This window comes from Bombina bombina, chromosome 5 (assembly GCF_027579735.1).
Source record: "Bombina bombina isolate aBomBom1 chromosome 5, aBomBom1.pri, whole genome shotgun sequence".
NCBI classification, from domain to species: Eukaryota; Metazoa; Chordata; class Amphibia; order Anura; family Bombinatoridae; genus Bombina; species Bombina bombina.
In genome coordinates this window covers 161,997,933-162,021,925 of record NC_069503.1, presented here as the reverse complement: position 1 = coordinate 162,021,925, position 23,993 = coordinate 161,997,933, and the positions used below count along the sequence as shown (strand labels likewise).

The 23,993-nt window shown below is 40.3% G+C and overlaps 1 protein-coding gene across 1 annotated transcript in view; it reads right to left on the bottom strand.

Annotated features, from left to right (window-relative positions):
- Nucleotides 1-23,993, bottom strand: part of OBSCN (obscurin, cytoskeletal calmodulin and titin-interacting RhoGEF) — a 937,038-nt gene that overhangs the window by 282,675 nt on the left and 630,370 nt on the right. The window contains 1 exon segment of the mRNA XM_053713767.1: nt 18,254-18,496. Within this exon segment, the coding sequence (XP_053569742.1) occupies nt 18,254-18,496 (243 nt within the window).

Below are 23,993 nucleotides of genomic sequence, written 5' to 3'. Positions count from 1 at the left end.
ACAAACCACAGACTGCTAACCTTGAGACAATTTTCCTTAATTTTACAAGTGGGTCTATACACACCACAGCTTTTGACTCCATTACTTTAATCTAGGTAAGTAAACTGCTTCAAATGCCACAAACACTAGATTAACTGAATACTTGTTCCTTGTGAAACTCACCATGAGGAAAAGACACTGACACTGAAGCCATCTTTGTAACTCTCGCTGTTCCTAACCAAAACCCATAATGATCTGCTGTAACATAATTGTCTTCACCACACAACCTAATAATGTTTTTATGAGCTTCTGTTAAAAAAACATGTGTTTCCTCTACTGATCAGACTCCTTTTTCAGGGTAAGAATTCAGAACACAAAACATTCTGCTTCCACCATCTAGCCACACCAAATTTATTTGTTTGCTTTTTTAAATGAAGAAGTAAATCATCATGTCAAACCACCTTTCCCACTTATTTCATTAAGAACTAAGCATATTTTTACCAAATTGCTGCAACAACTGGTTCTTCCCTGCCCATGGCTGACGTTGTTTACTCTTCCTAACTGATATATAGTTGACCATGTTTTTTGAGGATTTCAAACTTACTTAAAGGACCAGTCAACACAGTAGATTTGCATAATCAACAAATGCAAGATAACAAGACAATGCAATAGCGCTTAGTCTGAACTTCAAATGAGTAGTAGATTTTCTGACAATTTTAAAATTGATGTCTATTTCCACTCCCCCTGTACCATGTGACAGCCATCAGCCAATCACAAATGTATACACGTTCCATGCGACAGCCATCAGCCAATCACAAATGCAAATACGTATATGCTGTGAATTCTTGCACATGCTCAGTAGGAGCTGGTGACTCAAAAAGTTTTAATATAAAAAGACTGTTCATATTTTGCTAATGGAAGTAACTTGGAAAGTTGTTTGAAATGAAATGCTCTATCTGAATAATGAAAGTTTAATTTTGACTTGAGTGTCCCTTTAACTGATAAATAGCTCTAGCCTCATGCAGTGGAGCAGAAATTAGTTTCAGCTAGCTGGCAGTTTGGCTATATTGATTTTACTTCTCCATTCATGCTCCCTTCCTCTTAATGCCCCACACTCACATTTTCAAATCCACTCTCCCACTTTCAACACTAATATTTGAATCAGCTCTTATTATTTCAGAATCACCATACAAAGATGTAGTAGTCATTCACCAGAATCCCTTTTGTATAACTAAGAAACTTCCATTAACCCATTTAAGTCCAAAAAAGGTCCCTGAATTCCAACTTCCACATAATGGGGCATATTTATCAAGCTCCGATTGGAGCTTGATGCCCTGTGTTTCTGGCGAGCCTGCAGGCTCGCCAGAAACACCAGTTGTGGAGCAGCGGTCACAAAGATAAATATCTCGAACGCGTTAACTTTCTACTCATAATGAGTGGGCTATTTCTATCATGCAAAAAAATCCAATATCGCTTGCGTGAAATAGTTAATGCTCCACTCGTAATCTAGTCCTATGTGAGGGATTTTACACCAGTTTAGTTTTAGCAAATACAAACAATGCATTTACTTTCCTATTATATTAAAAAAACCTGTGAAAAAAAAAACAAAATTTATGCTTACCTGATAAATGTATTTCTTTCTTGACATGGTGAGTCCACGGATCATCTCTAATTACTATTGGGAATATCACTTATGGCCAGCAGGAGGAGGCAAAGAGCACCACAGGAAAGCTGTTAAATATCACCTCCCTTCCCTCCAACCCCAGTCATTCGACCGAAGGAAAAAGAGAGAAAGGAAGTAACACAAAGGTGCAGAGGTGCCTGAGGTTTACAACACGACAAAACTGTCTAAATACAACAGGGCGGGCCGTAGACTCACTGTGTCAAGAAAGAAAGAATTTATCAGGTAAGCATAAATTTTGTTTTCTTTCTAATGACACAGTGAGTCCACGGATCATCTCTAATTACTATTGGGAATCAATACCCAAGCTAGAGGACACAGATGATAAGGGAGGGACAAGACAGGGAACCTAAACGGAAGGCACCACTGCTTGAAGAACCTTTCTCCCAAACGAAGCCTCAGCCGAGGCAAAAGTATCAAATTTATAGAATTTTGAAAAAGTGTGTAGAGAGGACCAAGTTGCAGCCTTGCAAATCTATTCCACAGAAGCTTCATTTTTGAATGCCCAGGAAGGGGAAACAGCCCTCGTAGAATGAGCCATGACTCTCTCAGGAGGCCCGCTGTCCAGCAGTTTCATAGGCCAAGTGAATTATACTCTTCAGCCATAAAGAAAGTGAAGTAGCTGTAGCTTTCTGACCCTTACGTTTCCCAGAGAAAACAACAATTAGAGCAGAAGACTGGCGAAATTCCTTAGTCGTCTGTAGATAGTATTTCAACACACACACCATGTCTAGGTTGTGCAGCAGACGTTCTTTAAGAGAAGATGGGTTAGGACACAAAGAAGGAATGATTTCCTGATTAATGTTCCTATCCGAAACCACTTTAGGGAGAAACCCTAACTTAGTACACAGAACTAACTTATCCGAATGAAAAATAATGTAAGGAGATTCATACTGCAACACCGAGAGACTCTACGAGCAGAAGAAATTGCAACTTAATATCTAAGGAATGCATAGGCTCAAATGGAGCCTGCTGAAGAACTTTAAGAACAAGGTTAAGACTCCAGGGAACAGTAACAGGTTTGAACACAGGCCTGATTCTGACCAAGGCCTGACAGAATAATTGCACTTTCGGTGCATCCGCCAGACGTTTATGTAACAAAATAGACAAGGCAGATATTTGACCCTTCAAGGTACTTGCCGATAAACCCTTCTCCAGACCCTCCTGGAGAAAGGCCAGGATCCTAGGAATCTGAACTCTACTCCAAGAGTAGCCTCTGGCTTCACACCAATACAGATATTTGTGCCATATCTTATGGTAAATATTTCTAGTGACAGGCTTACGAGCCTGAATCAAGGTCTCAATAACCAACTCCGAAAACCTGCGCTTAGATAGAATTAAGCATTCAATCTCCAAGCAGTCAGCTTCAGAGAAACAAGATTTGGATGAAGGAAGGGCCCTTGAAGTAGAAGGTCATTCATCAGTGGAAGTCTCCAAGGTAGAAGAGAAGACATCCTTACTAGGTCTGCATACCAGATCCTGCAAGGCCACGCCGGAGCAATGAGGATCACAGACGCCTTCTCCTGTTTGATTCGAGCAATGACCCATAAATGGAGAGCAAACGGAGGAAATAGGTATGCTAGACTGAAATTCCAAGGAACAACCAGAGCATCGATCAGTACAGCCTGAGGATCCCTTGACCTTGACCCGTACCTCAGAAGCTTGGCATTCTGTTGAGATGCCATGAGATCTAGCTCCGGCTGTCCCCATTTGAGAATCAAGTTGGAGAACACCCCCGGATGAAAAAAATCTGCTTCACCAATTGTCCACTCCTGGGATGTGGATCGCAGACAGACAGAAGTTGTGGATCTCCACCCACTTAATAATCCTGGCTACCTCTGCGATGGCCAAGGAACTCTGACTTTCTACAACAAATATGTGGAACAGTATTCCACAGGTAGAAAATGCTTTGGTAGCACTCTATGCCCAGACTAATGTAGAGGCAGGAAATGGTGATTAAAATATAACTTTTATTTATGTTTTTAAAAGATGGGTAACAACATAAAAAATAATTAAAATCCCTATCATAAGCAGTTGTGCTAAATAATATGAAGTGTCTCACGTATTTACACAGTCTGGCCTTCTATATTTATGGAATGTATTGGAGACACTATAGTTATGTGGTTTCAGAGTAACCACTATATGAACTGGTTGGCTACAAACAATTGTTTATATCATGGGCATTTATGTGTGCCCCTATTGAATAGGCAGATATTGGTCCAATAGCTTTTAAATTTATACTTGATTGGCCCTTGATTTGGGGTTCCAAATTAAATAAATATATATCTTGGAGTATTTTGCCCTTGTGTCCGTAATTGACTTTTATATAAGTCGTGATATTGGTTACATATAAAGGAATATACTGAGCTTAATGGCTCCTGTGATCAACTTTAACTATGTTCTTACATGCTGCCTTGAATTTGTTCTATCTCTTGAGCACTTGTGTATCTACTTATTAAATTGGCGAATGTTATTTCAATTTGTTCTTTCTAAATTTTGGATCTGTAAGTCCCATATTCAATAAATATGTGCCACTAAGTGTGTCACCCATGGATCCCCTAGTGACTAATGTTGAGTGTCATTTCAGCATTTCTATTTGTTTGTGTGAATTGTAACATATATTATGTTTTGTTTGTATAGCCCATTAGTCACACAATATTAATCGTATATTATAACATTATTGTTTGCACTTTTTGGGATTTACCACATATAAAGTTGTTTAATATATCCAAGGTTCTCAATACTATATTTAGTACCATAGACCATAACAGCTATAAGTTCAATATTGTTCCAGCAATTGTTTTTGTTTTTATAGATTAACAGTATTGTATGATACTTTATATGTCTGTATAGCTCTTCTATTACTTGGCGGTAATCTTATCTTGTAACATGTTGCTTGATATCATATGCAGGATCGCTTTCTTTTTAGGATTATTGATACTTTACAATACTGTCAACTTTCTTATTTTATGTTGTATGCACACTACTTTGGGGTTTGCCACATATGAAGTTATTTTTGTATCCGGGGTTCTCAATACTGTATTTTGTACCATAGACTACAACAACTATAAGTTCGATATTCTTTCAGCACCTGTTTTTGTTTTTATAGATTAGTAGTATTGTATGACATTTTCTATGTATGTACAGCTCCTCTGTTATTTAGCAGTAATTTTATCTTGCAGCATATGTTACTTGGTATCATATATAGATTTGCTTTCTTTTTCAAGACTCTTTGTACTTTACAATACTGTTAAATTGTAGCGCTTTGTTATTGTATATTGTGCAGCTCATTTGCCACATAGCGATAATCATAAATTGTACTGTGGGTCGCTTCTCATTTTAAATCTGTCGCATATAAAATCACAATGGTTTCTACAATTTTTTGTTGCCAAATATTATTGGTTTATAGCATTTCCTATTAATTAGTTTGTAGTGGTTGTTCTATTGTATTAGTTTGTTTCGCTATCCGATATTATTAGTTTGTAAAAGCAAAAGCAATCTGCCTTTCTTTTTATGACTTTTTGCTGCCCAATATCGTTAGTTTGTAGCGTTATCTATTAAAGGTTTATAGCGGTTAGTTCTATTATAGTAGCACCAATGCTCTGATTTTTTAAAATAACACACATTGGGACCCCATCATCCCACACAACCCCCCTGACGCGTTTCGCCAATAAACTTGGCTTTATCAAAGGCGGCGGGCCACCGTGGTTCCAAATATTTATATCATTCCGTTGGTGGAAGTCCCACCTCTCTTGCTGTGATGATTGGCTTATCTCGGCTGTCAATATTCTCTAGACAGCCTATTGGGATCTGTAGTAAATTGTCATCTTAATTTAAGGAGGTATTAGCTTTTTGATATACATTACTATGTTTCTTTGCATTCTCTGTACAAAACCATGTATTTAAAGTGGACTATCTGACAGTGTTAAATACTTAAATGTATTAATTTATTATTCAGTCATATACATATTGTTTTGGTTTATTTTACAACATGTATTTAAACCTTTTATTCTATTTTTATCACTGTCATAGTTTAACTTTTGGATTGTCCGGTTGGTGGTCTTGATTTGTGTTTTTTATGGTTTTGATTTTTTACTCATAGGTCTCCTTACACTTATCACTTTATCTCATGGGGAATATTTACATCTAAAGTACTATCTCACATATATATGAGCTCTTGAGTGTTCGTGGTTATTATTATGTATACTTTTTTGTGTATCTCTCATATATTTGAACTCTTAAATTTTCGAGATTGTTATTATGTATGCTTTATATACAGGGTATATACTATGTATATGACTGAATAATAAATTAATAAATGTAAGTATTTAACACTGTCAGGTAGTCCACCTTAAATACATGGTTTTGTACAGAGAATGCAAAGAAACATAGGAGACGACGATTTACTACAGATCCCAATAGGCTGTCTAGAGAATATTGACAGCCGAGATAAGCCAATCATCACAGCAAGAGAGGTGGGACTTCCACCAACGGAATGATATAAATATTTTGAACCACCGCCTTTGATAAAGCCAAGTTTATTGGCGAAACGCGTCGGGGGGGTGGAACAATGGGGTCCCAATGTGTGTTATTTTAAAAAATCAGAGCAATGGTGTTAATATAATAGAACTAACCACTATAAACCTTTAATAGATAACGCTACAAACTAATGATTTTGGGCAGCAAAAAGTGATAAAAAGAAAGGCAGATTGCTTTTGCTTTTACAAACTAATAATATCGGATAGCGAAACAAACTAATACAATAGAACAACCTCTTCAAACTAATTAATAGGTAATGCTATAAACCAATAATATTAGGCAGCAAAAAATTGTAGAAACCATGGTGATTTTATATGCGACAGATTTAAAATGAGAAGCGACCCACAGTACAATTTATGATTATTGCTATGTGGCAAATGAGCTGCACAATATACAATAAGAAAGCGCTACAATTTAACAGTATTGTAAAGTACTAATAGTCTTAAAAAAGAAAGCAAATCTGTATATGATACCAAGTAACATATGCTGCAAGATAAAATTACCGCTAAATAACAGATGAGCTGTACATACATAGAAAATGTCATACAATACAACTAATCTACAAAAACAAAAACAGGTGCTGAAAGAATATCAAATTTATAGTTGTTGTAGTCTATGGTACAAAATACAGTATTGAGAACCCCGGATACAAAAATAACTTTATATGTGGCAAACCCCAAAGAAGTGTACATACAACATACAATAAGAAAGCGCTACAAGTTAACAGTATTGTAAAGTATCAATAATCCTAAAAAAGAAAGCGATCCTGCATATGATACCAAGCAACATATGTTACAAGATAAGATTACCGCCAAGTAATAGAAGAGCTATACAGACATATAAAATATCATACAATACTGTTCATCTATAAAAACAAAAACAATTGCTGGAACAATATTGAACTTATAGCTGTTATGGTCTATGGTACTAAATATAGTATTGAGAACCTTGGCTATATTAAACAACTTTATATGTGGTAAATCCCAAAAAGTGCAAACAATAATGTTATAATATACGATTAATATTGTGTGACAAATGGGCTATATAAACAAAACATAAAATATGTTACAATTCACACAAACAAATAGAAATGCTGAAATGACACTCAACATTAGTCACTAGTGGATTCATGGGTGACACACTTAGTGGCACATATTTATTGAATCTGGGACTTACAGATCCAAAATTTATAAAGAACAAATTAAATTAACATTCACCGATTTAATAAGTAGATACACAAGTGCTCAAGAGATAGAACAAATTCAAGGCAGCATGTAAGAACATAGTTAAAGTTGATCACATGAGCCATTAAGCTCAGTATATTCCTTTATATGTAACCAATATCACGACTTATATAAAAGTCAATTTACGGACACAAGGGCAATATACTCCAAGATATATATTTATTTAATTTGGAACCCCTAATCAAGGGCCAATCAAGTATAAATTTAAAAGCTATTGGACCAATATCTGCCTATTCAATAAGGGCACACATAAATGCCCATGATATAAACAATTGTTTGTAGCCAACCAGTTCATATAGCGTTTACTCTGAAACCACATAACTATAGTGTCTCCAATACATTCCATAAATATAGAAGGCCAGACTGTATAAATAAGTGAGACACTTCATATTATTTAGCACAACTGCTTCTGATAGGAATTTTAATTATTTTTTTATGTTGTTACCCATCTTTTAAAAACATAAATAAATTCTGTTCCACATATTTGTTGTATAATCAAAATTAATGCAAGCACCACTCCTCAAATGTAAATAATACTTAAACCAGGGTAACATATACCTCCAAAAATTAGTTTGAAACAAAAGGAGTTTGCCTTCATAGTGCCTTTGTCAAATTTTTGTGTGTATGAACTCTGAGTTTCTCCCTGATGGTTGATGTAAGCCACTGAAGTTATGTCGTCCGACTAAAACCTGATAAACCGGGCTGAAGCTAACTGAGGCCAGGTTAGAAGAGCATTGAAGATTGCCCTCAGATCTAGGAAGTTTATGGGGAGAACAGACTCCTCCCGAGTCCATGTCCCCTGAGCCTTTAGTGAACCCCAGACAGCTCCCCATCCCAGCAGACTGGTGTCCGTTGTCACAATCACCCAGGTGGGTCTGCGGAAGCAGGTTCCCTGGGAGAGATGATCCTGAGACAGCCACCAAGGAAGAGAATCTCTTGTCGCCTGATCCACATGTAATCGCGGAGACAGATCTGCATAATCCCCGTTCCATTGCCTGAGCATGCATAACTGCAGGGGACTGAGATGGAAATGGGCAAACAGAATGATGTCCATGGCAACTACCATAAGACCAATTACCTCCTTACATGGGCCACTGACGGCCGAGGAAAGGACTGAAGGGCAAGATAAGGAATCTATTATTGTTCCCAAGAACACTACCCTTGTAGCCGGAATCAAGGAACTCTGTGCCAAATTCACTTTCCATCTGTGAGAACCCAGAAAAGATAACAACATCTCCGTGTGGGAGTTTGCTTGTTGAAAGGATGGCGCCTTAATGTCGTCCAGATAAGGCCCTACTGCAATGCCCCGCAACTGGAGCACCGCCAACAAGGATCCCATGACTTTTGAAAAAATCCTGGGAGCTGTGGCAAGGCCAAATGGAAGAGCCACAGATTGGAAGTATTTGTCTAGAAATGCGAACCTCAGAAATTTGTGCTAATCCCTGTGAATGGGAACATGCAGGTACGCATCCTTTAGATCTACCGTTGTCATGAATTGACCCTCTTGAACCAAGGGAAGGATGGAACAAATTGTTTCCATCTTAAAGGACAGTACCCTGAGGAACTTGTTTAGACTCTTGAGGTCTAAAATTGGTCTGAAAGCTCTTTTTTGGGAACCACAAACAGATTGGAGTAAAATCCCAGACCTTGTTCTTGCCTTGGAACAGGAACTATCACTCCCAGGTCAGAGGGGTCCCAGACACAGAGTAAGAATGCCTCTCTTTTTATCTGGTCTACAGATAATCTTGAGAGCAGGAACCTGCCCCTGGGAGGAAAGGTCTTGAACTCTAGTTTGTATTCCTGGGACACAATGTCCACCGCCCAGGGATCCAGAACATCCCTAACCTAGGCCGGAGCGAAGAAGGAAAGTCTGCCCCCCACAAGATCCAGTCCCGGATTGGGGGCAGACCCTTCATGCTGACTTTGAATCATTAACAGGCTTCTTAGATTGCTTCCCCTTGTTCCAAGGCTGGTTGGTCCTCCAGGAAGGTTTGGACTGATCCTGCTTGGCAAAGGGAGAGGAAGGCTTACCTTTAAAGTTTGGAAAGAAATGAAAATTACTCTGACATCCCTTCTACTTATTCCTCTTATCCTGAGTGAGGAAATGACCCGGGTGTACATACATCTTTTTAAGCAACCCCTCCAACTTCTTATCCATAGGATCCTTAAAGGAAAAACTATCCTGTATGGGAATAGTGGTTCTCTTAGCCAAAGTGGAAATTGCCCCTTCTACCTTGGGGGCCGTCTGCCAAGACTCCTTGATAGAGTCAGCAATAGGAAACATCTTCTTAAAAATTGGGGATGGAGGGGGGGCGGAGCTTGGTAGCAACCATGATGGTCGCATAAATCCGGAGCTCCATACATAGGGTCCTGCAAGCACTGACTGGGGCTGCTTACAATAGCCAAAATTGGTCTCATACACCACAGCAGGAAAGAGGAGCATTCCCTGAGCTTGGGGATATCGTCCGGACTCAAAAGCCACGAAGAGAAGCGGCGAAGTGGTCAGCACAGACCCAAGCTACACACGCAGTGGGCGCCATCTTACCGACACTGCAACCAGGTCCGGTTCACTCACACCGCTCCCCGAGCAGCCCACATTACTGCGTAATACTAAAGAAGGCTGCGGCTAACTTGAGCTGACTGAGCGGGGAGTCCAGCGTATAGAGGAGCGCTGCCACAGTTTTTAAGTCGGAACAGGGGTGAGTTTATGCACAAATCTAGCCCACGAGGGCAGCGCCTGTAAAACGCCTTTACCACAGGGCCTTAAAATAACGCTACTAGCGCTGCACTTATACCGCTTCATCCAACTGCTAATTAAACAGATAAAGAGGTGTATGTGGGTAGAAGCACCCTTAAACATACAAGGAAAAGTGACTTTACAATAGCCGGGTGGTGACTGTTGACAGACAGGGGTATCCCTCACACGAAGTGACCACATTTAAGGGGATAGTGTGCAATCTTTTTAAATGGCATCCAGGAGACTAAACAAGTCAGATAAAATCACCAAAGTGCCACCAACTAAAACCCACACGATGCCATCGTACTTTGCTACAGAACACTCTCCCACAAATACTTTGGCTGGTAAAAATAAACTTCCTCCTAGCACACAACCCCCAAGCCCTGCACCAGGCCTACATCTGAAGAGACCACTTCAATCCCTGCTTCACTCCTATCTCATTTTGCATCCAAGCAGGAAATTTCAGAAATTTTCAGAACATGCCTTAGAGAAGAACTCACAGAACTTAAGCAAGAAATTCAAACTATGAGCTCTAAAGTTGAAATGCTAGAAGCAGAAACTGATGAAATCAGGGAAGACATTATTCGTATTGATAATAGCTCTACTTCACAACAGGAGAATATTGAAGCACTAATGGATAAAATAGACGACTTAGAGAACAGGAGCAGGAGGAAGAATTTGCGACTAAGGGGAGTTCCTGAATCCGTTCTACCTAGAGACTTTCCAGAATATCTACAGGCCCTCTTCTCCGCTATCAAGGATAAATCATACACAGAAGATATTCTGTGGGTACGGGCCCACAGGGCTCTCCGGCCTAAGCCTCCAGACAGGGCCCCACCTAGAGATATTATTATCAGATATAAAAACTTTCTTGAAAAAGAAATGCTTCTCAATCAATCCCGACGACAACAGCCTGTAAGGTTCAGGGGTAATGTTATACAATTCTACCAGGATCTCTCAACGAGAACGTTGCAGAGACGAAAATAATTTACTTCTTTAACAACATTACTTCGCAACAAGAAAATCCCGTATAGATGGGGCTTCCCCACCCACCTCATGGTCATACAGGACAATAAAAGATGGATATGTAACAAACCCGAGGACATGCATAACTTCAGCAAAGATCTAGGCATTGACCATTCAATGGATTTAACACCTCTGACGACGGACCAAAGAAGAGCCAACAAAAGATCAACCACTGACCCTACAAGATGGCAAACCAAGGTCCCCCGACCGGACAAAACACCATCAATGACAGAAAAACCCGGAAAACAGCAACCCTCATCTAGAGACACTCGCCCCTCTGAATCAGAGGAGGACTAGAGCTATAACATATGTGTTTCTGGACACTTCTATGTGTGGCCCGCTCCTCGGGCTCCCTTACTGATGGACATATGGTGGACTTTTATTACTGGTGAGCTGCGACGAGAAAGGTATCGTATCCAGCTTACTTACTCATAACACAAGCTGTTTAACACCGCATGAAGTAATGCGAGGCTCTTTCCTAAAGTTTATATAGGCCCCAGGACATTAATATTTAAGCCTTTTCCCTATTTTTGGGATGGGTAAGAACTTTATGTTTACAAAATAAAGGACCTTATGTTTGTTTTCCTCCCATTAGTGTTCTATCTCTTTTTATGTCTGGTTTCAGACTTAGAGATTTGTTTGTTTTTATAATTCTACAGTTCTTTATTATGCAATATGTTGACACTGTTTTTTTTGCACAAATATGTTGTTTGTTTTTATTGTTTGTATGAAGCTAATACATGTTCAAACTGTGTTACTCTGGGACAAAAAATTCTCGCCATATGTACAGTCACTATAGGCTTGATAAATTTAAATACTTACAAGTTTAGCTGGCACTTACACCAAGATAATGTATTGTCACAACTCTAACAAGCCACACTCCCTAGTTCTCTTCTCCCAAAATGCTAAAGGTCTCAACTCCCCATGCAAACGATCAAAAGCCCTCTCAGACATTTCCAAAAGGCAGGCCGATATACTCTTCCTCCAGGAGACCCACTTTAGAAAGGGAAAGGAGCATTTTAATGAAAAGAAGTATACACTTCACATTAATCAAACAAGAATCAGATAACGAAGGTCGATTTCTGGGACTGAAAGGCCTCCTATACGGACGCCCGGTTACATTTGTCAATCTTTATGCACCCAATAGCAAGCCAAAACCCTTTTTTGTACAATTGTTTAATTGTATTTTAGACATCTCAACAGGACCAATTTATATAGGCGGAGACTTTAATCTACACTTTCAACCACACTTAGATAGCAACAATCCCTACCTAACACGTAGGATGAAATTTCATATATATTTTTGGAAGCAACTTAAACTCCATAAGCTATATGACATCTGGAGACTCCAGCACCCTAACACTAGGGACTATACGTTCTACTCCCATCCCAACAAATCACACAGTAGGATTGATTATTTTCTCACTAATCAAAAAGGTCTCACACAGGTTAAAAAATGTGTAATTTCCCCCACAGCCTGGTCAGACCATTCGGCTGTCTCACTACATATTACATGGCCAGAACATACAGATGTACCATTTCTATGGAAATTGGATGATACATTACTTAACAAGGTAGATCATATCGATAAATTACACAGAGTCATAGAGGAATATTTTCAGATAAACGTTCCCTCAACTTCCAACCAATTTGCGGTTTGGGAGGCACATAAATGCTCGCTTAGGGGAGAATTTATTAAATTAAGAGCCCAATTAAGATATGCCCAACGGGTAGAATACGACAACCTTACCACTAAACTTTCAGATCTGGAACACTTACACAAACACTCTCCGTTGGACACTAGCATTCTGACTGAAATAACGAAAGTCAGGCAAGCTCTAGATGACTTTTTGCAATTAGAACACCATAATCTTGTGCATAAAACAAATAGTTTTTTTCATTATGAGAATAATAGAGCCAGTAAATATCTAGCAAGGGCCCTAAAAAGAAAGAAACTTAAAACGCACATATATGAACTAAAACCCCCAAACAAATCAACATTAACAACTACCCACGAAATTCTTCAGGCGTTCCACTCTTACTATTCGGACTTGTATAACATCTCCTGCTAATGATCTACCCCATTTCAATAATACATTAGATAGATACCTTAAAAACTGCCCTTTACCCAAACTAACAGAGGCCCAATTAGAACAACTTAATTTGCCCTTTTCTATACCAGAGATCAAGAAGGCCATACAAACACTAAAAAATGGAAAAAGCCCGGGCCCAGATGGGTTCTCTACTAAATATTATAAAGTTTTCCAGGAGGATTTGGCTCCACACTTGGTTACAATCTTTAATGAAATAAGTCAAGGGGCTAAATTCCCGCCCTCGATGTTAGAAGCACATGTTGTGGTTTTGCCCAAGCCGGGCAAGCCAGCCACGACCCCCTCGAATTTTCGCCCCATTTCTTTACTAAATGTGGATGTTAAGCTCTATGCCAAAATCCTCGCCACCCGTCTAAACAAAGTACTTCCAAACTTAATACATCTTAATCAAGTAGGATTTACCCCAAATAGAGAGGCTAGGGACAACTCCACTAAAATCATTAATCTTATAGAACATGCAAGTAAACAAAATATCCCTGCTGTAGTTTTATCTATGGATGCTGAAAAAGCATTTGACCGTCTGAATTGGTCCTTCCTTAAAAATACACTCCTAAAATTCGGCTTTAACACTGAGTTCCTTACTAAAATTTTTGCACTATATAATAACCCTACGGTCAAAATTAAATTGAATGATTTTATATCTGACCCATTTACAATCAAGAACGGAACCCGACAGGGATGCCCCTTGTCCCCCACACTGTTCATACTGGCAATGGAAGTGTTAGCCACATACATCAGAGGTAACCTAGATATCAAAGGAATAACTGTAAATCACACAGAATACAAAACCTCCTTATATGCGGACGATATCATTCTAACTTTAACGCACTTAGAAACTTCAGTACCCGCACTCATGGCAACTTTACACGAATTCGGAGAGATGTCGTACTTTAGGATCAATTACTCCAAATCGGAGTTTATTAATATAGGAACTCCACAACACGAGTTAAATCATTTGATGGCACACCAATTTAGACACCAACCTGTAGCACTCAAATACTTAGGTGTATACATTACCCCCTACCTGAACAAAATAATCCCACTGAATCTTGACCCTCTTGTAACACACGTTATATCTATTCTGGCTTCCTGGAAACAAAAACCTTTATCTTTATAGGTAGAATTAACTCTATAAAAATGATTATTCTTCCAAAAATCCTTTATCTCCTTCAGGTACTCCCTATCCCCATCCCAGACAAATCACTATTTCAGTTACAGAAAATTATTAACTCCTTCATATGGAGCAATAAACGACCAAGAGTCGCCACACAGACTTTGTATCATAATAAATTCCAAGGAGGATTGGGGGTACCTAATCTACAATTGTATAATTGCGCAGTCCACATGTCCAGGATTGTGGACTGGTGCAAACATGCTGCCCATAAAGAATGGGTAACTTTAGAAACTGAACTTTGTGGGACTCCACCAGGCAACCAAAGGAGTACTGGTACTACCCAGCCAGAATGCCCAATTACAGTTCAGAAAACTTTCAAGGTATGGAATAGGATTTTGAGGTCACACAAATCAATCTCGTCCCTACAATCTCCACTGACTCCACTAACCTACGATACCCAGCCCCTTAGCCTACCCCACACCCGTGATCAAAACATGCTAACGCTAAATCAGACTTCACATTGGTATAAGGTTTTACAAAACGGTAAGCTTAAAACTAAGCAAGAGGTCTTGGATATACTAAGCCTTGATCACAAACACTGGTTGGCATACCATCAAATTTCACACAGCCATCAGACGCACCCACATAAGGCCAACATATCTAGACCCCTGACACCCTTTAAGTCTATATGCCACGCGATACTACCGAGCAGCGGTAACTTATCCATCTCTTACAAACTACTTATAGCGCACCAGACCACACAGCCACCAACATATGTTGCAAGATGGGAATCCGAACTAAACGAACGCCCTTCACTTAAAACATGGGACATGATTTACAGGCAAATTAGCTCCTCAACCTCATCCCTACAGGTCGCTGAAATGAATACCAAACTGCTTTGCAGATGGCATTACACCCCAGACAAACTAGAGAAAATGATTCCCACTTATGACGCAAAGTGCTGGAGGGGGAGTGAGGACAGAGGCACATTTACACATATATGGTGGACATGCCCCATTGTAAGGCAATATTGGCTAGACATAGGAAGAGATATGGGAAAAGCCCTAGGCTCCCACATTCCCCATACACCATGGGCACTCCTGTTCAATGTTCGCCCCAAGATACGTTGTATGTACAGACTTCAACTTTTGATGATAATGATAAATACGGCCAAGAGATATATCCCTTACAATTGGAAGAAAAACACACTACCAACACTACAGTTTTGGAGAGGTAGACAATGGCCTTAAAGCTAGAACAATATCATTACATCAAAATGGGCAAACTAGGGGAATTTCATGACATCTCCTTTATTTGGGAGGAATATTTACACTCTCTGACAGCCGACACTATTCACCCTACACCCTCACCTCACAACCCAGATGCCATGTAGGAATACTTAGCAAACTTCAACAACACCTCACAGGTTGATATATGATATACTGTATTATTTAATTATTGCTTTGTAAAATGTGTTAGAGTAATGAAAGATAGGCCATGCACTGACATCTGTTAGACCACAATTTTATCCTGTAATAAGCTGGAACTAGAAGAGTCATATGATATGCGGATCTTAATATGACGCTAATCTAGATTGCTAACGTTATTTTTCTCTTTTCAAAGAAGATCCATGAGCTATATATGCTTTGGTGACTGTATTGTACTGGTGACTGTGTTATTGATGATTATGATGTGTAACATGTATATTGATTTTATTTTATAAATAAAGCTTGTTTAAAATTGAAAAAAAAAAAAAAAAAAATTGGGGATGGAGAAAAAGGGATACCAGGTCTCTCCCATTCTCTAGCAATAATCTCTGTAGCCCGATCTGGTACAGGGAAACCTCCACCATGGAAGGTACATCAAAATACTTGTTTAGTTTACTAGACTTCTTAGGATTGACTACGACTGTAGTGTCAGAGTCCTCCAAGGTAGCCAAAACCTCCTTAAGTAACAAACGGAGGTGTTCCAGCTTAAATCTGAATGATACCACTTCAGCAGCATCAGAAGAAGGAATTACACTGTCTGAGTCTGAGATTTCCCCCTCAGATGCTACTGAAGTATCTTCTTCCTCAGATTTCTGGGAAGTAACATTCGGAATAGCCATGACTGTGCCAGAAACCTTACTCACTGAATCCTTAGATTTCCTCTTGCGCTTTCCCTGCAGCATAGGAAAAGCAGACAGATCATCTGTTACCGCAGAAGACATGAAGGTAGCAATGTCTTGCAACGTAACTCCAACCAGTGTTTGAGAGGAAGCGCAGGGCACTGCATGTGTGGACGATAACATTTGGGACACTTGAGGAGAAAGCTGCGGCAAATCTTGAACATTTTCAGGAGACCCCTAAACAGCATCCGCCATAGACAATGCTGGCTCAGAATCAAAAAGTCTATCCCTGTAATTCAATGTTCTCTCAATACATGAGGAACAGAAAGGGATTGGTGGTTCCACATTAGCATCAAAACATAAAGAACAAGTAACATTCTGCAGGACCTCTTGGTCCATCTTTACCCAAGAATTGAACAATTGAAAAATAAAATACTTTTATTTATCTTTTAAATTATGTCACATATAAACGTTACTGTCCCTTTAAATTTTAAATAATTTTTTTATTGCAAACAATAAAGCTGCTGATGTGCGTACCTGTCCTGCTGACCACCGGAGATAATAGGTTTAGAGAGAATATCCGGACTCAACTCAGAGCTGCTCCACTCGGTATCCAGAGATCACTAACACAGAAAAGAGGAACCGCAATGTGGAAGGACACTTCCGACACTCCAGAAATGAGAGACAGGAAAAAAAGCACGCAAATTCTTTGCCGCTTCAAAACAGACCCGTCCATCGTGGGCGTAACAAACTGAACCTCTGGGCCGGCATTAATCTTCACTCTGAAGGTAAAGCCGCCGGGAGTAAATAACAGATATAGCCACCCTGACCAGAATAATCCCTAATAAAAAAGAACTGAGCATATGGTTCCTGCTCCTCTTGGCCCGATTGCCTGCACAAACTGCCTCACATTGTCCTATGAACACACAATAGGGTTAATGAGTCTGATGTCCCAACAGAATTAACTGTTAAAGTGCCAATATTTTTCTGTATACTCCCTAGAAAAATAAACTTAGCACTTACTCTATGAAATCTGCCTGGCAACAGGGCAGCTCACTAGGTTTGGGAGTCATCCTCCCTCACATGGACCTGTGGAAAAAGGAAAAGACTGAGTGATCTCCCTCAGGCTTTCAAGTTAGGGCAGCAATAACTATTTGGAAGGCGCAGTGAGGATTATACCCCACAAGTTCCCAATTGCTTAAAAGCCACCACTGCTCTACTGAAGAGACTGACATGGGCTACGGCTAAACTACAGGAAAAAGCAGAACAAACTTGCACTGCTTAAAAAATAATAAAATCTTGATTGAAGAATCTTCTTCCAGACACCTAAACTTTACCACCTCCTTGCTCTTAACGTAGGCAAAGAGAATAACTGGGGTTAGAGGTAAGGGAGGTGATATTTAACAGCTTTGCTGTGGTGCTTTTTGCCTCCTCCTGCTGGACAGAAATGATATTCCCAATAGTAATTAGAGATGATCTGTGGACTCACTGTTTCATTAGAAAGAAACAATAATTGTATAACAGTGTAATTAAGAGAGAACCTATTTCTTTATATTATAAAATGATTGACAGCTCTATACTACTAGAGCACTATGAATGTTTACACTTTTTATGGATTTAAACAAGTCCATCTAGTTATTCTTTAGATACTTATGTTACACTGGTGTAATGGTCTGTACAGCAAGTAAGGAGTGCAGGTTGATAAATATACTTACCAAGTTTTGGATCTTCTGGTGTCTGAGTGTTTGCATCTCTGAACATGTCTGCAGAGCAGGGTGCAGCCTCTGAAAACTGAGCATCTGCAGCTTTCACATTTTTGGAAGCTTCCTTGAGATATTGAGACAAGTTTGTTTCTCCACAGCCCACAAGCTTATCAAGGACCATCCTTATCTCCTGATCTGCACGCTCCAGGGATGCTCTGATAGAATTATCCAACCCTGATGGTGCTGTGTCTTTTTCTACAGATCAAAATAAGTCATATTATAAACAGTGATAATGACTATAAGACCTCTTTTAGCATATAATGAAGCCAGTAGGGGCTATTTAAAGGGACACGGAACACAATTTTTTTTCTTTCATGATTTAGATAGAGCATGCAATTTTAAACAACTTTCCAATATACATCAATGATCTAATTTGCTTCTTTCTATTTGTATCCTTTGCTGAAGGAGCAGCAATGCACGACTGGGAGCTTGCAGAAAGCCAATTCAAGAGACATTTTTGTGCAGCAACCAATCAGCAGCTTCTAAGCCTATTTAGGTATACATTTAACAAAGGATACAAGGAGACTGAAACAAATTAGATAATAGAAATAGCTTTTAAATGTATTTAAAATTGCATGCTTTATCTAAATCAGGGAAAAAATTGGGTTTCAAGTCCCTTTAATGAAACTATTTTGTGACCAGATAACACTAAAGTGCATACATTTATCAAGCTCCGTACGGAGTCTTCAGACTCGCCAGAAACACAAGTTATGAATCAGTGGTCTAAAGACCGCTGCTCCATAACCCTGTCCACCTGCTCTGAGCAGGCGGACAGGAATCGCCGGAAATCAACCTGATCGAGGTTGCGAGTCAGCAGGGGGCGGCGTTGCACAAGCAGCTCTTGTGAGCTGCTGGTGCAATGCTAAATGCGGAGAGCGTATTGCTCTCCGAATTCAGCGAGGTCTTGTGGACCTGATCCGCACTGTCGGATCAGGTCCGCAAGATCTTTAATAAATAGGCCCCTATACATACATCTGGTCAAGGAAAAAGATTCTTCTTTTAAAAACCTGTTGATATAGCTCACTTAATAACAGTTATTACAAATGTTTCTCATCTGGTCTTGATTACATTTATGACAGGCTACCACTAATTTTATTTTGTTAAATATAAGGCTTCTTTTATTTTTTAATATTATAAATATGCATCAGTACTATATGGTAGAATGTATGCTATAATGCAGGGAGGGTCAGCCTCCGTACTATATGGTAGAATGTATGCTATAATGCAGAGAGGGCCGACCTCCGTACTATATGGTAAAATGCATGCAATAATGCAGAGAGGGTCAGCCTCCGTACTATATGGTAGAATGTATGCTATAATGCAGGCAGGGCCGACCTCCGTACTATATGGTAGAATATATGCTATAATGCAGGCAGGGCCAGCCTCCGTACTATATGGTAGAATGTATGCTATAATGCAGGGAGGGCCAGCCTCCGTACTATATGGTAGAATGTATGCTATAATGCAGGGAGGGTCAGCCTCCATACTATATGATAGAATGTATGCTATAATGCAGGGAGGGCCAGCCTCCGTACTATATGGTAGAATATATGCTATAATGCAGGGAGGGTCAGCCTCCGTACTATATGGTAGAATGTATGCTATAATGCAGGCAGGGCCGACCTCCGTACTATATGGTAGAATGTATGCTATAATGCAGGCAGGGCCGACCTCCGTACTATATGGTAGAATGTATGCTATAATGCAGGCAGGGCCAGCCTCCGTACTATATGGTAGAATGTATGCTATAATGCAGGGAGGGCCAGCCTCCGTACTATATGGTAGAATATATGCTATAATGCAGGGAGGGTCAGCCTCCGTACTATATGGTAGAATGTATGCTATAATGCAGGGAGGGCCGACCTCCGTACTATATGGTAGAATGTATGCAATAATGCAGGGAGGGCCAACCTCCGTACTATATGGTAGAATGTATGCAATAATGCAGGGAGGGTCAGCCTCCGTACTATATGGTAGAATGTATGCTATAATGCAGGGAGGGTCAGCCTCCATACTATATGGTAGAATGTATGCTATAATGCAGGGAGGGCATGCCTCTGTACTATATGGTAGAATGTATGTTATAATGCAGGGAGGGCCAGCCTCCGTACTATATGGTAGAATGTACGCTATAATGCAGGGAGGGTCAGCCTCCGTACTATATGGTAGAATGTATGCTATAATGCAGGGAGGGCCAACCTCCGTACTATATGGTAGAATGAATGCACTGTCGGATCAGGTCCGCAAGACCTTTAATAAATAGGCCCCTATACATACATCTGGTCAAGGAAAAAGATTCTTCTTTTAAAAACCTGTTGATATAGCTCACTTAATAACAGTTATTACAAATGTTTCTCATCTGGTCTTGATTACATTTATGACAGGCTACCACTAATTTTATTTTGTTAAATATAAGGCTTCTTTTATTTTTTAATATTATAAATATGCATCAGTACTATATGGTAGAATGTATGCTATAATGCAGGGAGGGTCAGCCTCCGTACTATATGGTAGAATGTATGCTATAATGCAGAGAGGGCCGACCTCCGTACTATATGGTAAAATGTATGCAATAATGCAGAGAGGGTCAGCCTCCGTACTATATGATAGAATGTATGCTATAATGCAGGCAGGGCCGACCTCCGTACTATATGGTAGAATGTATGCTATAATGCAGGCAGGGCCAGCCTCCGTACTATATGGTAGAATGTATGCTATAATGCAGGCAGGGCCAGCCTCCGTACTATATGGTAGAATGTATGCTATAATGCAGGGAGGGCCAGCCTCCGTACTATATGGTAGAATGTATGCTATAATGCAGGGAGGGCCAGCCTCCGTACTATATGGTAGAATATATGCTATAATGCAGGGAGGGTCAGCCTCCGTACTATATGGTAGAATGTATGCTATAATGCAGGCAGGGCCGACCTCCGTACTATATGGTAGAATGTATGCTATAATGCAGGCAGGGCCAGCCTCCGTACTATATGGTAGAATGTATGCTATAATGCAGGGAGGGCCAGCCTCCGTACTATATGGTAGAATATATGCTATAATGCAGGGAGGGTCAGCCTCCGTACTATATGGTAGAATGTATGCTATAATGCAGGGAGGGCCGACCTCCGTACTACATGGTAGAATGTATGCAATAATGCAGGGAGGGCCAACCTCCGTACTATATGGTAGAATGTATGCAATAATGCAGGGAGGGTCAGCCTCCGTACTATATGGTAGAATGTATGCTATAATGCAGGGAGGGTCAGCCTCCATACTATATGGTAGAATGTATGCTATAATGCAGGGAGGGCCAGCCTCTGTACTATATGGTAGAATGTATGCTATAATGCAGGGAGGGCCAGCCTCCGTACTATATGGTAGAATGTATGCTATAATGCAGGGAGGGTCAGCCTCCATACTATATGGTAGAATGTATGCTATAATGCAGGGAGGGTCAGCCTCCGTACTATATGGCAGAATGTATGCTATAATGCAGGGAGGGTCAACCTCCGTACTATATGGTAGAATGTATGTTATAATGCAGGGAGGGCCAGCCTCCGTACTATATGGTAGAATGTATGCTATAATGCAGGGAGGGTCAGCCTCCGTACTATATGGTAGAATGTATGCTATAATGCAGGGAGGGTCAGCCTCCGTACTATATGGTAGAATGTATGCTATAATGCAGGGAGGGCCAGCCTCCGTACTATATGGTAGAATGTATGCTATAATGCAGGGAGGGCCAGCCTCCGTACTATATGGTAGAATGTATGCTATAATGCAGGGAGGGTCAGCCTCCGTACTATATGGTAGAATGTATGCTATAATGCAGGGAGGGTCAGCCTCCGTACTATATGGTAGAATGTATGCTATAATGCAGGGAGGGCCAGCCTCCATACTATATGGTAGAATGTATGCTATAATGCAGGGAAGGCCAGCCTCCGTACTATATGGTAGAATGTATGCTATAATGCAGGGAGGGTCAGCCTCTGTACTATATGGTAGAATGTATGCTATAATGCAGGGAGGGCCAGCCTCCGTACTATATGGTAGAATGTATGCTATAATGCAGGGAGGGCCAGCCTCCGTACTTTATGGTAGAATGTATGCTATAATGCAGGGAAGGCCAGCCTCCGTACTATATGGTAGAATGTATGCTATAATGCAGGGAGGGTCAGCTTCCGTACTATATGGTAGAATGTATGCTATAATGCAGGGAGGGCCAGCCTCCGTACTATATGGTAGAATGTATGCTATAATGCAGGGAGGGCCAGCCTCCGTACTATATGGTAAAATGTATGCTATAATGCAGGGAGGGCCAGCCTCCGTACTATATGGTAGAATGTATGCTATAATGCAGACAGGGCCAGCCGTACTATATGGTAGAATGTATGCTATAATGCAGGGAGGGTCAGCCTCCGTACTATATGGTAGAATGTATGCTATAATGCAGGGAGGGTCAGCCTTCGTACTATAAGGTAGCATTTATGCTATAATGCAGGGAGGGTCAGCCTTCGTACTATAAGGTAGCATTTATGCTATAATGCAGGGAGGGTTAGCCTCCGTACTATAAGGTAGCATTTATGCTATAATGCAGGGAGGGCCAGCCTCTGTACTATATGGTAGAATGTATGCTATAATGCAGGGAGGGTCAGCCTTCATACTATAAGGTAGCATTTATGCTATAATGCAGGGAGGGTCAGCCTTCGTACTATAAGGTAGCATTTATGCTATAATGCAGGGAGGGTCAGCCTCCGTACTATATGGTAGAATGTATGCTATAATGCAGGGAGGGCCAGCCTCCATACTATATGGTAGAATGTATGTTATAATGAAAGGAGGGTTAGCCTCCGTACTATATGGTAGAATGTATGCTATAATGCAGGGAGGGTCAGCCTCCGTACTATATGGTAGAATGTATGCAATAATGCAGGGAGGGTCAGCCTTCGTACAATAAGGTAGCATTTATGCTATAATGCAGGGAGGGTCAGCCTCCGTACTATATGGTAGAATGTATGCTATAATGCAGAGAGGGCTGACCTCCGTACTATATGGTAGAATTTATGCTATAATGCAGGGAGGGTCAGCCTTCATACTATAAGGTAGCATTTATGCTATAATGCAGGGAGGGTCAGCCTTCGTACTATAAGGTAGCATTTATGCTATAATGCAGGGAGGGTCAGCCTCCGTACTATATGGTAGAATGTATGCTATAATGCAGGGAGGGTCAGCCTTCGTACTATAAGGTAGCATTTATGCTACAATGCAGGAGGGTCAGCCTCCGTACTATATGGTAGAATGTATGCTATAATGCAGGGAGGGCCAGCCTCCATACTATATGGTAGAATGTATGTTATAATGAAAGGAGGGTTAGCCTCCGTACTATATGGTAGAATGTATGCTATAATGCAGGGAGGGTCAGCCTCCGTACTATATGGTAGAATGTATGCTATAATGCAGGGAGGGTCAGCCTTCGTACTATAAGGTAGCATTTATGCTATAATACAGGGAGGGTCAGCCTCCATACTATATGGTAGAATGTATGCTATAATGCAGGGAGGGCCAGCCTCCATACTATATGGTAGAATGTATGCTATAATGCAGGGAGGGTCAGCCTTCGTACTATAAGGTAGCATTTATGCTATAATGCAGGGAGGGTCAGCCTCTGTACTATATGGTAGAATGTATGCTATAA